At 36.5% G+C, this 13418-nt stretch overlaps 2 protein-coding genes across 5 annotated transcripts in view; both read right to left on the minus strand.

The window, feature by feature from the left end:
* Positions 1-4311, minus strand: part of ank2a (ankyrin 2a, neuronal) — a 79206-nt gene extending 74895 nt beyond the window's left edge. For all 3 annotated transcript variants that reach the window (XM_084402179.1, XM_084402178.1, XM_084402181.1), the window contains exon 1: positions 3801-4311. In XM_084402179.1, the coding sequence (XP_084258305.1) occupies positions 3801-3920 (120 nt within the window). In that variant the 5' untranslated portion in view covers positions 3921-4311. The remainder of the gene's footprint in view (positions 1-3800) is intronic.
* Positions 4312-5405: 1094 nt separating this feature from the next.
* On the minus strand, positions 5406-13140 carry hpf1 (histone PARylation factor 1). 2 transcript variants are annotated; one of them, XR_014625717.1, is made up of 9 exons: positions 13026-13140; positions 12302-12476; positions 11948-12128; positions 10975-11073; positions 10574-10724; positions 10117-10204; positions 9693-9865; positions 6116-6392; positions 5406-5885 (listed from the first exon to the last, which is right to left on the minus strand). XR_014625717.1 is itself a non-coding variant. In XM_084393101.1 (8 exons), exons 1-8 carry the CDS (start codon positions 13065-13067, stop codon positions 6258-6260), a joined length of 1044 nt encoding a protein of 347 aa, XP_084249227.1. In that variant the 5' UTR covers positions 13068-13140; the 3' UTR covers positions 5406-6257. The 2 variants fall into 2 exon arrangements, 1 of the variants encoding a protein (XP_084249227.1); XM_084393101.1 differs by having other exon boundaries at positions 5406-6392.
* Positions 13141-13418: the final 278 nt, after the last annotated feature.

Genomic DNA, 13418 nt, shown 5'->3' on the forward strand with positions numbered 1-13418 from the left:
TACTTTTTTATATAGCTATGATAAAAATTAATGGGAAGAAAAATACTTCTGAAAACAAGGTTCTTAGTCAGAATAAGCTGTGAAGTGGACCGGACTTTAAATTGACAATCAAAGACGAACAAAAAGTCTATTTATGCGAGTATATTTATGCTTAAAAATAAAATTTACCCGGTCACGTTTAAACATCCTAAGTACTCTGAAAATACCAAACACTTTGCCCACTACATGTTCTGTACAGGAATGTTTATGCCACTCTTCCATCCGCTAACAACTAGTTCCAAGCGCAGTAGAATACCGCCTGCCAAACCAGCCTTGCAGGTGGAAATACACAACCCACTCCTGAGGGGAACTAGAGTGTAGCAGTAGGAATGACTAGACGGATGGTAGCCTATTTTTAGACCTGCATCACAAGCACCATAACATAGGCCTGTTGTTCTCGGACCACTTCCTACCTCCATTCATCCTGCTTGGTTTAAGAAGTTGGAGCACAGAATTTAAGAATAGATTACAGCTTAAAGGGATAGTACACCCCAAAAAATGAAAATTCAGTCATTAATTACTCACCCTCATGACGTTGCAAACCCGTAAGGCTTTCGTTTATCTTCGGAACACAAATGAAGATCTTTTTGATGAAATCTGAGAGCTGTCCCTCTATTGGCATCTACTCAGCTTCCACTTTGACGCTTCAAAAAGTTCATAAAGAGATTGTAAAACTAATCCATATGAATTGAGTGGTTTAGTCCACATTTTCTGAAGAGACAGGATTGCTTTATATGATGAACAGATTGAATTTAGGCTTTTATTCACATAAACATTCATCAATGCACAAATCAGTTGTGGTAAAGCTGAAGCAAGTTTTCTTGACGTGAGAACCAATGAGGTTCATTCTCGTGTTACACAGCAAGTTTGAGCTTCCTCAAGAACCAATGAGGTTCATTCTCGTGTTACGCAGCACGTTTGAGCTTCCGCAAGAACCAATGAGGTTCATTCTCGTGTTACACAGCACGTTTGAGCTTCCGCAAGAACCAATAAGGTTCATACTTGTGTTACGCAGCACGTTTGAGCTTCCTCAAAAACCAGTGAGGTTCACTCTCATGTGTTACGCAGCAGATTTGAGCTTCCTTAAGAACCAATGAGGTTCATTCTCGTGTTACGCAGCACGTTTGAGCTTCCTCAAAAACCAGTGAGGTTCACTCTCATGTGTTACGCAGCAGATTTGAGCTTCCTCAAGAACCAATGAGGTTCATTCTCGTGTTACACAGCATGTTTGAGCTTCCTCAAGAACCAATGAGATTCATTCTCACGTTACGCAGCATGTTTGAGCTTCCTCAAGAACCAATGAGATTCATTCTCACGTTATGCAGCACGTTTGAGCTTCCTCAAGAACCAATGAGGTTCATTCTCGTGTTACGCAGCACGTTTGAGCTTCCGCAAGAACCAATGAGGTTCATACTTGTGTTACGCAGCACGTTTGAACTTCTGCAAGAGGTTTGTTGTCTCGCGTCAACCAGGTTCAGTTGAGCTTCTTTTAATGTTCGCTGATCAATGTTTATATGTTTGTATCTAAATTAAATCTGTTCATCATATAAAGCGATCAAGTCTCTTCAGAAAATTTGGTCTAAACCCCTGAATTCATATGGATTAGTTTTATGATCTCTTTATGAACTTTTTGAAGCATCAAAGTGGTAGTTGCGTAGCTGTCAATGGAGGGACAGAAAGCTCTCAGTTTTTATAAAAAAAAATCTTCATTTGTGTTCCGAAGATGAAACACAAACCTTACGGGTTAGGAACGGCATGAGGGAGAGTATGACTGAATTTTCATTTTTGGGTGAACTAACTCTTTAATCGAATTAGACTATGCAATATTACTTACTAAATTGACTGCTATAAGTACATACAAACAAAGATCGTATACTGTATTTATTATAGGCTACGTATTGGCACAATTACTAGACTTCCACATATTCAAACAAATGTTGTTTAGCCAAAGACTAGGAGTGCCAGTGGATGGTATTCATGCAATAAGATGACGACTGTGTGTATGTGCCTGCAGTGCTCGGTCCATTACTGGAATCTAATTACCCAGAGAGACCCTGACAGCACTCTCTCATATCATAACTCAGGATTCAACAGGAAACTGCATTAGTGTGTTTGACAGGAAATAGCTTTAGAAAAAGACTTCTGCCCAGTCCTTCACCATATGGACAACAGGTAACAGGATACTTTATTTAAGCTGTGCATATTCCATATCATCTATAATCTATATTCAATACAACGTGCAAAGCATTGTCGAGGCTGACCAGTTTCATTTAGGCTATACCAGCTAAATCTTACAAGAGCACAGGGTGTGACCATGACGTCAGAGCAGAAGACCGATTTGGGATACATCACAATGGAGAGATGAAAGGCGAATTTAGACCCAGAGTTTAAATGTAGTTCAACAGACCATGAAGAAAAACCCACCACAGGCACTAAGCCTTGACAGCTCTAAAAGTGAAATAATAAAGAAAATAGGGTGGAAAATATCTTCGGGAAAGCTTCGAGCAACAAATCACACAGGCTACACCTTTGAGTGGCATGGAAGGGCATCTATGCATCCATGCAGACAAGCTAATGCCGTACATGACTCAGCCAGGCCATCACTTATTTATGGCTGGTTTTTATTGATGAATTGGCTTATGAGGTTGCAATAAGCAGACAGGCAGGGTGAGGCTAAGATTGTTATTGTAGGGCTCTTAAGAGGGCGTGACAATAAACCACTGTTTGGATATTCTCCTTTTTTATTTATTTAACAAGCTCTGCAGTGTCATCAGCTGTGATTTCATAGGTAAAAACACCCCAGTAAATAAATGTAATCTCACCTTGGCAGCATGACAGAATGGTACCATCGACCCCTAAGGATCTAAACAATGCTGCTCTAACTGAGCAGTTTGTCAGGTGTGAACCTCACTGGCAGTCAACACACACGGTCACTACAGCATCACGTACAGGCTGGCCCAAAATAAAAAGCGACTTCATTACATACATGGCAAACATGGAAAAACAATGGGGAAAAAAAAATAGACCTCAAAATTCTGGTAATGGGTTAACCTGGATTTGCAAAGTATGAAAAGTATGCATTGTAAATGTATGGTTACAATGTACATTATATTCAACACATTTTGTAAGTCAAAATATAAATTAATATAAAATAATATAATAATAAAAAAAAACCTTACAGGTTACATAACATTAAAAAGAAACAAAAAAAGAAAATTGGAATAGGAATTAAAAAAATATGAATATTGGCTATGGTTTATGAATAGGCTTGTTATGATAAACTTGGGTTGTTAGTGTATTTTTACATCATTTTATGGCCACTTATTTACTGTATATTTAGCAGATTTTTATGATAGATAGATAGATAGATAGATAGATAGATAGATAGATAGATAGATAGATAGATAGATAGATGATGGATGAGTAGATGGATGAGAAGATAGATAGATAGATAGATAGATAGATAGATAGATAGATAGATAGATAGATAGATAGATAGATAGATAGATAGATAGATAGATATGCCTCAGTGTGTCCATGTATTTACAAAACAACGCTGCCATGATGAAATGAGACAGGCTACATTGCTATAGTTCAGGCCACTGATGGTTTAGGAGGATTCGGTAACCAGGACAACGCCTCATCCTCCGCATAGTGGACCACAATACTGCGAAGCACGGGTGTCACTCACACTCGCCCACACATACTGAACATCTGAAAGCGGAATGTTTCGTTAATTTTACACACGCACACACACTGACCTGTCGGATGCGGTTCTGGTGGGGTGGAGAGCCTCCTTCGGATGAGGTATTGTTGGAGGCCATCCTCACGTCTCGGACGGAGCCGCCCCTGCTCTGACTTTCTGCCGAGCTTTTCGACATTCAGGCTCAGCGCGTGATGTCGTCCAGGAAACGTTATCTGGCAGTCCTGATACTGCGGTTGTCGAGACCTGTGCTCCGGCCTCAGATGAGAGGGCTGAAGCTCCGACACATGTTGTGGTTGAATTCGAGAGTGGGAGACTGACGAACGTCCTGTGGCGTGACTGTGCGGTGCGGGTCTCACGCGCGCTGTCCTGCGACACTCCTGCTGCTCACATGCACAGGCACCGATGTTGCAGTGCTGAAACACTGACCGAGATAGAGGGTGAATGTGGGTAATTAACGAGAAGCCTTAGATAAATATACGATGGTGTAAGAGAGGCGCAATACGAGCGATGTTCTCATCACTGTGTTGAGAAGCCCCCTCCCGTGCTCCTCTCTCTCTCCCTCTCTCCCTCACTCCCCTCCTCCATAAGCCAAACCTCCACTTACACATGACGAGGCAAAACCAAAATGGATTTAATAGCTTCTAAATGGAACATACAGTGGACCCCAAAAAGTATTTGGACACTTAATGTAGGCTACATCTAAAACGTACATTTCATAACTGCATTTGATAGCAAAATATCAAACCAAGTGATATATGCAAATAAGTTGCCTCATCCAAGAGCTAACTGTTTTTTTTTTTTTTTTACACCTGTTGTTTAATGGCTAGTTTCCATTGTGACAACTTAGTCCAAATAGCAGGGTATGTTATCACAAAACATCAATGTGTTAAATTAACTGTATCAGCAGAAATGATCAATAGCTTTCTAGCCAAATAGACAAAATACATTTTCACTTAAAAAGTGACAATTCCAGTCTCTCCTATCTGTATCATTTTATTTTAAAATGAATAGGCCTACTTCAAAATCCTTTTAACTGGTCAACTTACCATAAAACAAATGTGTGGCTTTGAGAAGTGTGAACATATTGAATTTTAAATGTATGGTTAAAATTTACAATATATTTAAGACCCTTTAAGACCAAAAGTCCCTTTGGGTACATAACAGTGAGAATAAAACACAGAAAAGAAATATGAATTAATACATATGAATTTTGGCTATGGTGTATTGCTTTGGTTGTTAATGTATTTGTACATCTAAATTATGGTTGATTACTGTCAATTTAACAGAATTTTAGAGGATAGATAGATGGATGATGAAAGATAGAAAGATAGATAAAGCTAAATCTTTTTTTTTTAAGAGGGGGGCGGTTTGTCTTCACATTTCATCTAAATAAAATGATCTGCTCAGCATTACAAAAAATGTCCATCTCTATTTTTTGTCTAAACTGAATATGCTGCTTTACTCTGCATTAGTAGCTAAATATGGGTAGCAAATGTTGTAAAATGTACATTAAGCATCCAAATAGTTTAAAGACACTGAAAACTATACTTAGTATACTAACACAACTTTAAATTTACAGTGCAAGCACAATTATAGCGATTGAACATATTACAGATTGAATATCATTTTTCACACAGCACAGTCAATAAAAAAAAGATAGGACATAAAAAATATACACTTTATTAAACATCTACTTTGGATCAGTACTGGACGACAATAACGGAATTATAATGGTGAACAGACAGTTAGAACTTGACACTGAAAACTCATTTTCTCAGTACAGATTACTTAAAAGTACCATTTTAACAATCAGAAACAAGAATCAGCTGCTTATTCTATGTATAGCACGTTCCGCTTTCACAAAAATAAGCGTAAACTGATCTGAAACCACAGCTAAGTTCTAAGTCTTACTGCACAGATAAACTGGTAAACTTAAGGACCTTTTGCTTTTAAGCAACTGGGTTATGCAAAATATGTTAATGGCAATGCAGAAAGCAGAATCGTAAATAATACATATAACATACTGAACTCTCAGCAACTCATTTCTATGGTTTACTGGACCGACAGTGTGAATGAAAGAGAATCAGGTTTGGAAAGGCACAGTATTACTCACAAAATGTTGACTCTCAGGATGTAGAACCTGAAGAAGAAAACTCAATTTGATTTCACTTTTAATATAGGACTAACCTTAAGCACAGCCAAAAAAGCATAAGGGAACACTGAGAGTGACCTTTTTAAAACAAAAAAACATGTGCCTATTCATTTTAATTAAGTTAAACCAATTAAATGTATACAAAGCAAAATGCTTATATTTAATGATCCGATACATCTTTTAGAAAAGTATGAGCAATTCAGGTTTAAGAAACTAACCTTTCTTGGGCTTTGTAGCATATTCAATGAAGCAGCAGTACCTAACAGCGTAATTTAGTGCAGTGTAATCTGTCTCTGACCCCACCCCGAACACCATTTACAGGAAGTCATTCTGAATAGCTCATCATCCACTCAATATACGTCAGACAGCAGAGAGCTGGTCAAGGTTGTCTTGGGAACGACTGGCGAGGTGCGCCTCCAGTATCTCTCCAAACAGACCTCTCTTCAGCAGATTGTATGCCAATGGCAGCAGCTGACGTACCACTTTATTGAAATACTACCGAAAGAAGGAAAACAAGACAATTGGGTCAGTTGTACAGCAGAACTCTATCATAAGAAACCTGTCAGAAATGGCTATTAATGCGTCTGTAAAGTGCAAGGACACACCACCTGGAAGATGGCCTTGGATGGAAAGCAAAAAGCTATTGAAGGTATTTAACACTGCATTTGTCTGCTAGGCTAGCTCACCCAAAAATAAAAAATTCTGTCATCATTTACTCTCCCTCATGTCACTCCAAACCCATAAGACTTCCGTTCATCTTTAAAAAGCAAATGTAATTGAGATATTTCTGTCCCTCCATTGAGAGCTACGCAACTACCACTTTGACGCTTCAAAAAGTTCGATTGTAAAATGAATCCATATGAAGAGACACAAAGGCATGTTTATAAAAGCTACTTAAATGCCCTAATTGAACTAAGGCCTAATCCTGGCTTAATCTTAGCACTGTCTGTGAAACCGGTCCCTGATGTGTGAGTTGATGAATGTTTATATGTGAATAAAATCCTAAATTCAATCTGTTCATCATATAAAGCGATCGTGTCTCCTCAGAAAATTTGAACTTGACCTCTCAATTCATATGGATTAGTTTTACGATCTCTTTATGAACTTTTTGAAGTGTCAGTTGCGTATCTGTCAATGGAGGGACAGAAAGCTTTCAGATTCCATTAAAAATATCTTAATTTGTGTTCTGAAGATGAACAAAAGTCTTACAGGTTTGGAACGACATGAGGATGAGTAATGACAGAAATTTCATTTTTAGGTGAACCATCCCTTTAATGCACTGTCCATACTGAAATGTAAATAAACTAATAAATAAATACATTTATTAAAGGGGTCATGAACTGCTTTATTTTTTTATTTTTTTTTCACTTATAATTTTATCAAAATCTTGCCATTACACGTGTGGAATTGTTTTGAAAACAAATGGCAACGAGAGAAATTCAGCTATACACGTTTAAGCCAGAGTCTGATCCCGAATCTGAAGGCAATAAACCTACACTGCAAATACCAAGGATAGTCCAGTCTGCGACAACATGGTAATCAATCATATTTATTTATATTTATTCCTTACGTATTTGTGTGGTAGTATTGCATTTTATTGCATTACTGTTGAAACAAAGATGCTACAGAAAGGTGTTAATCTCGCTACATAGTTGAAACATTTGCCAACTGTGAAACATTTATGCACATTACATTATGCTTTACAAGTCTTGGTTGTGGCAAATAAAGTTTAAGTACTTGGAGTTACTACAGTTGCAGTAACAGAACAGTAATAGTATACTTATACAGGATAACTTACGGTGTTTCGTTTGAACGAATTATGAATAAATGTACCGTTGTTTGTCGCACTGTCATTCTTATATTCATCAATTATTCATATTGTTTTAGTAAAGTGTAAGTAAAATAAGTACATAGCAATTGATCTGTAAAAGACAAAGCAATAATGACACATGGTAAAAACACTGTTACTCACACTTGTGTGTTGCGACATTACTGTACGAGCCAATATAGTCATCACTGCATCATCTTTTATTTCGAGTCTCTCTGAAAAGCCTGGGTCTTGTTTAAAATCAAATCCACAGTAAAATGAAATCCTGGGTTTGCGTCTCTGTCATATTTACGTATTTACTACATGACAAGCATGAATCGGTAGGCGGGCTAAAGAGGCAATGATGAAGAAAATCTTCTGCAGAGGTAGGGCTGTCGCGGTGAAGGATTTTCCCTTGCGGTAATTTTGAGTGGCTCAATAGCGCGATATGCGGTTTTACCGCATTTATTAATTTATTAATATTTATTTGTTGCTATATAAATAAGTGTCACGATGTGGTCAGCATGCACAAAAACGAGTACATTTTCAGTAACCAATAAACCGAAACTAAACAGCGTCTCTGCGCATTGAAAGCCTGTCACTCAGCGCGCAGTTGTTACGGCAACGGACTGTCTTTGAGTGAGTCATAAACCATTCATTCAACAACACGTTCAAAAACGCTGATTGATTCATTAAAAGATTAATTATTTTTAACTTTGAGCTCCACTTTTCAAGGCTCAGCTGACCAGCAAAGCGTCGCATGGGTAACGCTGAAGCTTCATAGAGACAAATGGCATTGATTCAATGCGTGACTCACTGAGTTTTGTTTCCCGCGACCGCGAGTTCCTCGCTGACCAGCGCTGTCGGCCTGTCGCTGATGCCATTCATGGTAAATACCCTTTATTTTAAACGTTAAAAGGATGACAGGACAAATATTTAACTTTCCTTGGACACGGCAACCTTTTCACGTATTATATGACTTGACCTCAAAGACAGACGCAGGTAATCGCACGCGCTCAATCGATCTCTCTCATTCACTGTCTGTTTAGGCTTAAGTGCAAATCCACGAAGCCCCTGTAACGTACAAATCACCATGATAAAACCATGATCACCACGTCTTATTATCATTATTAACTTATTTAACATTCAACACACATGCACGAAGTTCAAAATAAGAAGGGTATAGCCTTATGAAAAAAGAAAACACGTGAATATCGCGGTTGCTGCGGTTACTTGAATTCCTCTGCGGTTGGCTTGTCAGTAGCGCGGTACTGCAATATTGCGGTTATCGCGACAGCCGTATGCAGAGGCGGTCTTTCATCGCACTATTACATCATTACTGAGACAAAATCCAAAACGAGTCATTTTGGGACCTTGGTTTCAATAAAAGCTGTTTTTGGACTAACGAGGAAGTTGAGCTCTGAAACTTACAGGATCTTTTTATAGTACAATAACCTCTTATATGTCAAAAGTTCAATTAAAATTTGATTTCTCAATTCATGACCCATTTAAAGTAAACATAGTCAGTTATATCTTTAGTGAATGTACACAGACGCTGAAGTATAATATCCGCTTAACCGAAAAAATAAAGAGAAATATTGACGACATATACTGAATACACTTCAATAAATGTTTTATTGTTAGATGCTAAAAAAGTCAAGTGTTCTTTGTTCTATTGCTTGTGATTTGTTTCTTTGTGCTTTATATTATTATTATTATTTTATTACTACTTAAAAAAAGACATTTTATTTAACTGAAAAATACTTAAAGCTACATGTTTTTATTTATTTTTGATTATTAATTTGCATTCATATTTACCATTTTGAATAGATAAAACTGTGGTAGAACTAATAAAATATAATGCAAAGACAACTGCAAAAAACACATGAAATACTTCAATGTAAATGTGAATAAATATAAACATGTGCACAGATTTAGGGTTGAATTTTTGATTGAATATTATTTGTGTGTGTGCGCGTTTATCTTACATGTGAGCCATAACAGAACAGATCTATCCCAAGCTCATAGCCCATGCCGTAATCACATTCATCATTGGCAAACTGAACAAAGGTGATCATCTCCTGAATGGGCGCGAAAGCTTTCATCCTCTGCTCGTCATCTTTGGCCTCCGCAATTGCTTTACAAATCTTCTTCAGACTTGCTACAGGTAAACAAAATGAAGAAGGTAAACTGAAGTCTTAAGTCTAATTGTTTTGTCTCCCATTGTTGTTGCAAGATGCAATGCAACAGCAGCATTATTTCACAACCTGGCCATTGTAAAGACCCCGATATACTTCACTTACCCCTAAACGGAGAACGAAAAAGAACTTCGCCGTGAGTATATCGGGGCCTTTAGTCAACACTAAAATGCTAAATATCATTAAAATGGGTGAGAGAAATTTTCAGGTTTACCATCAGTTTCTGGCAATTCTCTATATCCAACATCATTTTTATCCACTGGAACCACAATTCCTGCTCCATGAAATGTCTTTGTGACTACCTGCAGAAAAATAAAAGATTGGAAATTTCTGTTATTAACAGTTGGAAATTAAGGATTTAGTTTACCTAAAAATTTCGGTCATAAATTACTCACCATCATACCATAAAGACTATTTAACCAAAATTCAGACTCTTCAAACACTTATAAAAAGTAAATGATGGTAAATGAAATCCATATGAATCAAGCTAATTTAGCTTATGAAGACGAACGAAAGTCTTATGGGTTTGGAAGAACATGAGAGTGAGTAATTGATGACAATTTTCATTTTTGGGCAAAGTCTCCCTTTAAAGGTCAAACCATGCCAGTTACCTCCATAAAAGTTTTACAGAGACAAATATGTGGTTCTGTCAAATAATTTTCTTCACATACCTTTCTCTCTCTTTGTTTCATTGCTTTAGTTTTCTGCTCCAGTGGCAAATCCAACCTCTCTGCCTCTCGCTTCAAATCTTCTTCCAACCTGTCCAAAGCAGCTTCGTTCTTCTGTTGTCCCCTCTCCTTTCTTTTCTTCTTCAAGAACAGCCTAGGTTGGTGTGCCAAAAGAGAGATTGTGCAAATAGAAATATATATATATATAAAAAAAAATGCTATACACCATTTAAAATAAATAATTATTTTCTCAATTCAATTTTAATCTGATCAATTCATTTGTCACTCCAAAGGGCCATTTAAAATAAACGTATGAAAGAAACAAAGTTCAATAAAAATGGGGAGAAAAAAAGTTTAAAAGTTAAACTTAAAATGAGCATCTATTTTAATTTTACTTCACTTACAGAACTGCTGCAAAGATGTTGTCCCCCATCTGTGTGATGGTACAGCCCTTCTTGGCTTCATTCTCCCCAATAAACACAGGTAAAGCATCAGGTAAATCTCTGAACAGGGAGACAAGAACAGTTAGAGAATCACACAAACATCATTATTAAAAAAACAAAAAATTATATTTTAAAGTTAAAGAACCATGAATTTGTTGTTGCAGCTTGATGTGACAAAATTTGCTTTTGCAATAATCCTTGCAACTATTATTTTACCCAATTACGAAAATACATGTCATTCACAGGCAGTGCTGGTTAATAACTGATTATATGTAATATGGATTATGTAATCATATTCCAAAAATTAAATACCGGTACTTGTAATTGGATTATATTACATGTTAAAATCAGAATCCAGTAACTTTTTTAATTTTTTTTATTACATGATTACCAAATATTCACAAAATGTCAGTAAATTATTCAGAATTCATTGATTCTCCCTAATTCTTCTTATTTTTTTTATATTTTCCTTTCTCAAAAGTTTTGTGCGACTATAACTACATGGAAAATTGAGAGTCTGCTCAGCATAAACAAATACAATATTTAATGTTTTTTTTTAGTTCATGTTATCACATTATTTTCATTTTAAAACTCTAGTTTGGGAAACCATGACATAATGTAATGTTTAATTCAACAATGGAATAATTTTTCTTTCTTTGTATTTATCAATATGGTACCAGATTATTTCTTGCTTAATATTAAACATTCTGGGAACCACAAATTCCAGAAAATTCCAAAAAATCCTATTCAAATCAATGTATACAATAAACAAGCTAGGTCAAAAGTAATCTAAAAGTAATCAAAAAGTAGTCCATTTATATTACCTTAAATGTGTAATGTAATAGATTACATTACGAACTACAATTCTTACCATGTAATTTGTATTCAGTAAGGGACTACAATTTGTAAGCACTGTTCACAGGTAAATAGTCACCTGAAGTAGCCCATGTGGTGTTGGGTGTCTACGTTTCCCAGTATGATTGTCTGGAACTCTGGGGGATCATAAAAATGGCGCCAATGAAGATGAAAGTTGGGTTGAGAGGAAGATTTGTGTTTTTTGGACAGGATATCAAAAGGGCCAACTAGCTGAAGCCCAAGTGTTTCCTTTAGGGCATCTGTAAAGCACACAAAAACACATGCAACGATTAAACATCACTGCAACAAGACATGTAAATCACATAACTGTAATAATATTCATTTTAACATATTTATAAATCAATTTGAAGATGCTTATACTCTAGATAATAGTGATTGTACGGATATAGAACCATCAATATAACACAGATACCTTGTGGACAGTCAGCACGAAGACTCTTGCAAAATTCCCAAAACTGGAAAAAATCGTCAGGCATGCTTAGCTTGTACAATCTTTCCACTTCTTCTCTCATTTCTCCTGCAACAACAGTCTTCTCATCCCTTTGCCCTTCTTTTGGTTTTTTCACCTCGCCATTTGGCGTTTCTGTCTGGAACAGGCAACATTTTAATACCTTGCATTGGCAGAAATTATAATTTCGGTAATAAAATAATAAAAACTATAGGACGATAACTTTTCTATGAAGAAACACTCAGTCCAGTACAGCATAGTTAAGCTAAGAAAACAGATCTGCAAGGTGCAGATTAATATTAACAGAGGTCATTACAATCGAAGGGACACCTTTAAATTGTCACAATAAACTAATGCCAGATGATGATGCATACATAGATTGTTTAACAACTAATGTGCTGATACTAACACATTATTTTGGGTCTTTGGAACAGACTGCAGCTAATGAACACTGAAGACACGAACAGATTCACATAGTGAATACTTACATAATATTCACTAGCACTAACTAACGTATATGAATTGAATGTACAAACAAAATAACTTAAGTGTAGTGGATGCTCTATCTATATATCTCACAATCTTTCACAAACAAGCACCCCATTACCTCTCAGTAAATACTCAGCGTAAAAGGATACCTGAACACTGTACTCTAACTACTCGAAATTATTAAGATTATATGAAATACCTGTGGCGAAGACCTGGGTTTTCTTTTCCCGCGCCCCGCCATGCCTGCTGTTTTTTCCCGCAGTCTCTCTCCTCAAAGCGCCGCTGCAACCAGTAATTCTGAACTTCTGGACATCCGGTAGAGATTTCAAAATAAAAGTAGTGACTTGTGATTTGTTGTTATCATGTGCATTTATGTTGTTGTTGTTGTTGTTTTCCCTAATGAATAAGGAAAAACTACTAAACATGCACAAACGGAAATTATGTTTTTGTCTATTTTAGTTTAGTTTAGTTTATTTGTTTATTTGAGCAGTAACCATTCTGCTCAAAAGGAGTGGGCTGAAGCAAAAGAGCTTATAAGCGCCCACCCCCAAAATTAATACAATAAAAATTCTCATTTCACATTAGTACAAGG

Source organism: Rutilus rutilus (assembly GCF_951802725.1).
Source record: "Rutilus rutilus genome assembly, chromosome: 2".
In the NCBI taxonomy this organism is placed as follows: domain Eukaryota; kingdom Metazoa; phylum Chordata; class Actinopteri; order Cypriniformes; family Leuciscidae; genus Rutilus; species Rutilus rutilus.

Coding starts and splice junctions, on each gene's coding strand:
- hpf1 (XM_084393101.1), bottom strand. CDS start 13,067: ATGGCGGGGCGCGGGAAAAGAAAACCCAGGTCTTCGCCACAG. Junction 12,129..12,301: donor TCGTGCTGACTGTCCACAAG/GTATCTGTGTTA, acceptor TGTGCTTTACAG/ATGCCCTAAAGGAAACACTT. Junction 10,725..10,974: donor AACATCTTTGCAGCAGTTCT/GTAAGTGAAGTA, acceptor ACACCAACCTAG/GCTGTTCTTGAAGAAGAAAA.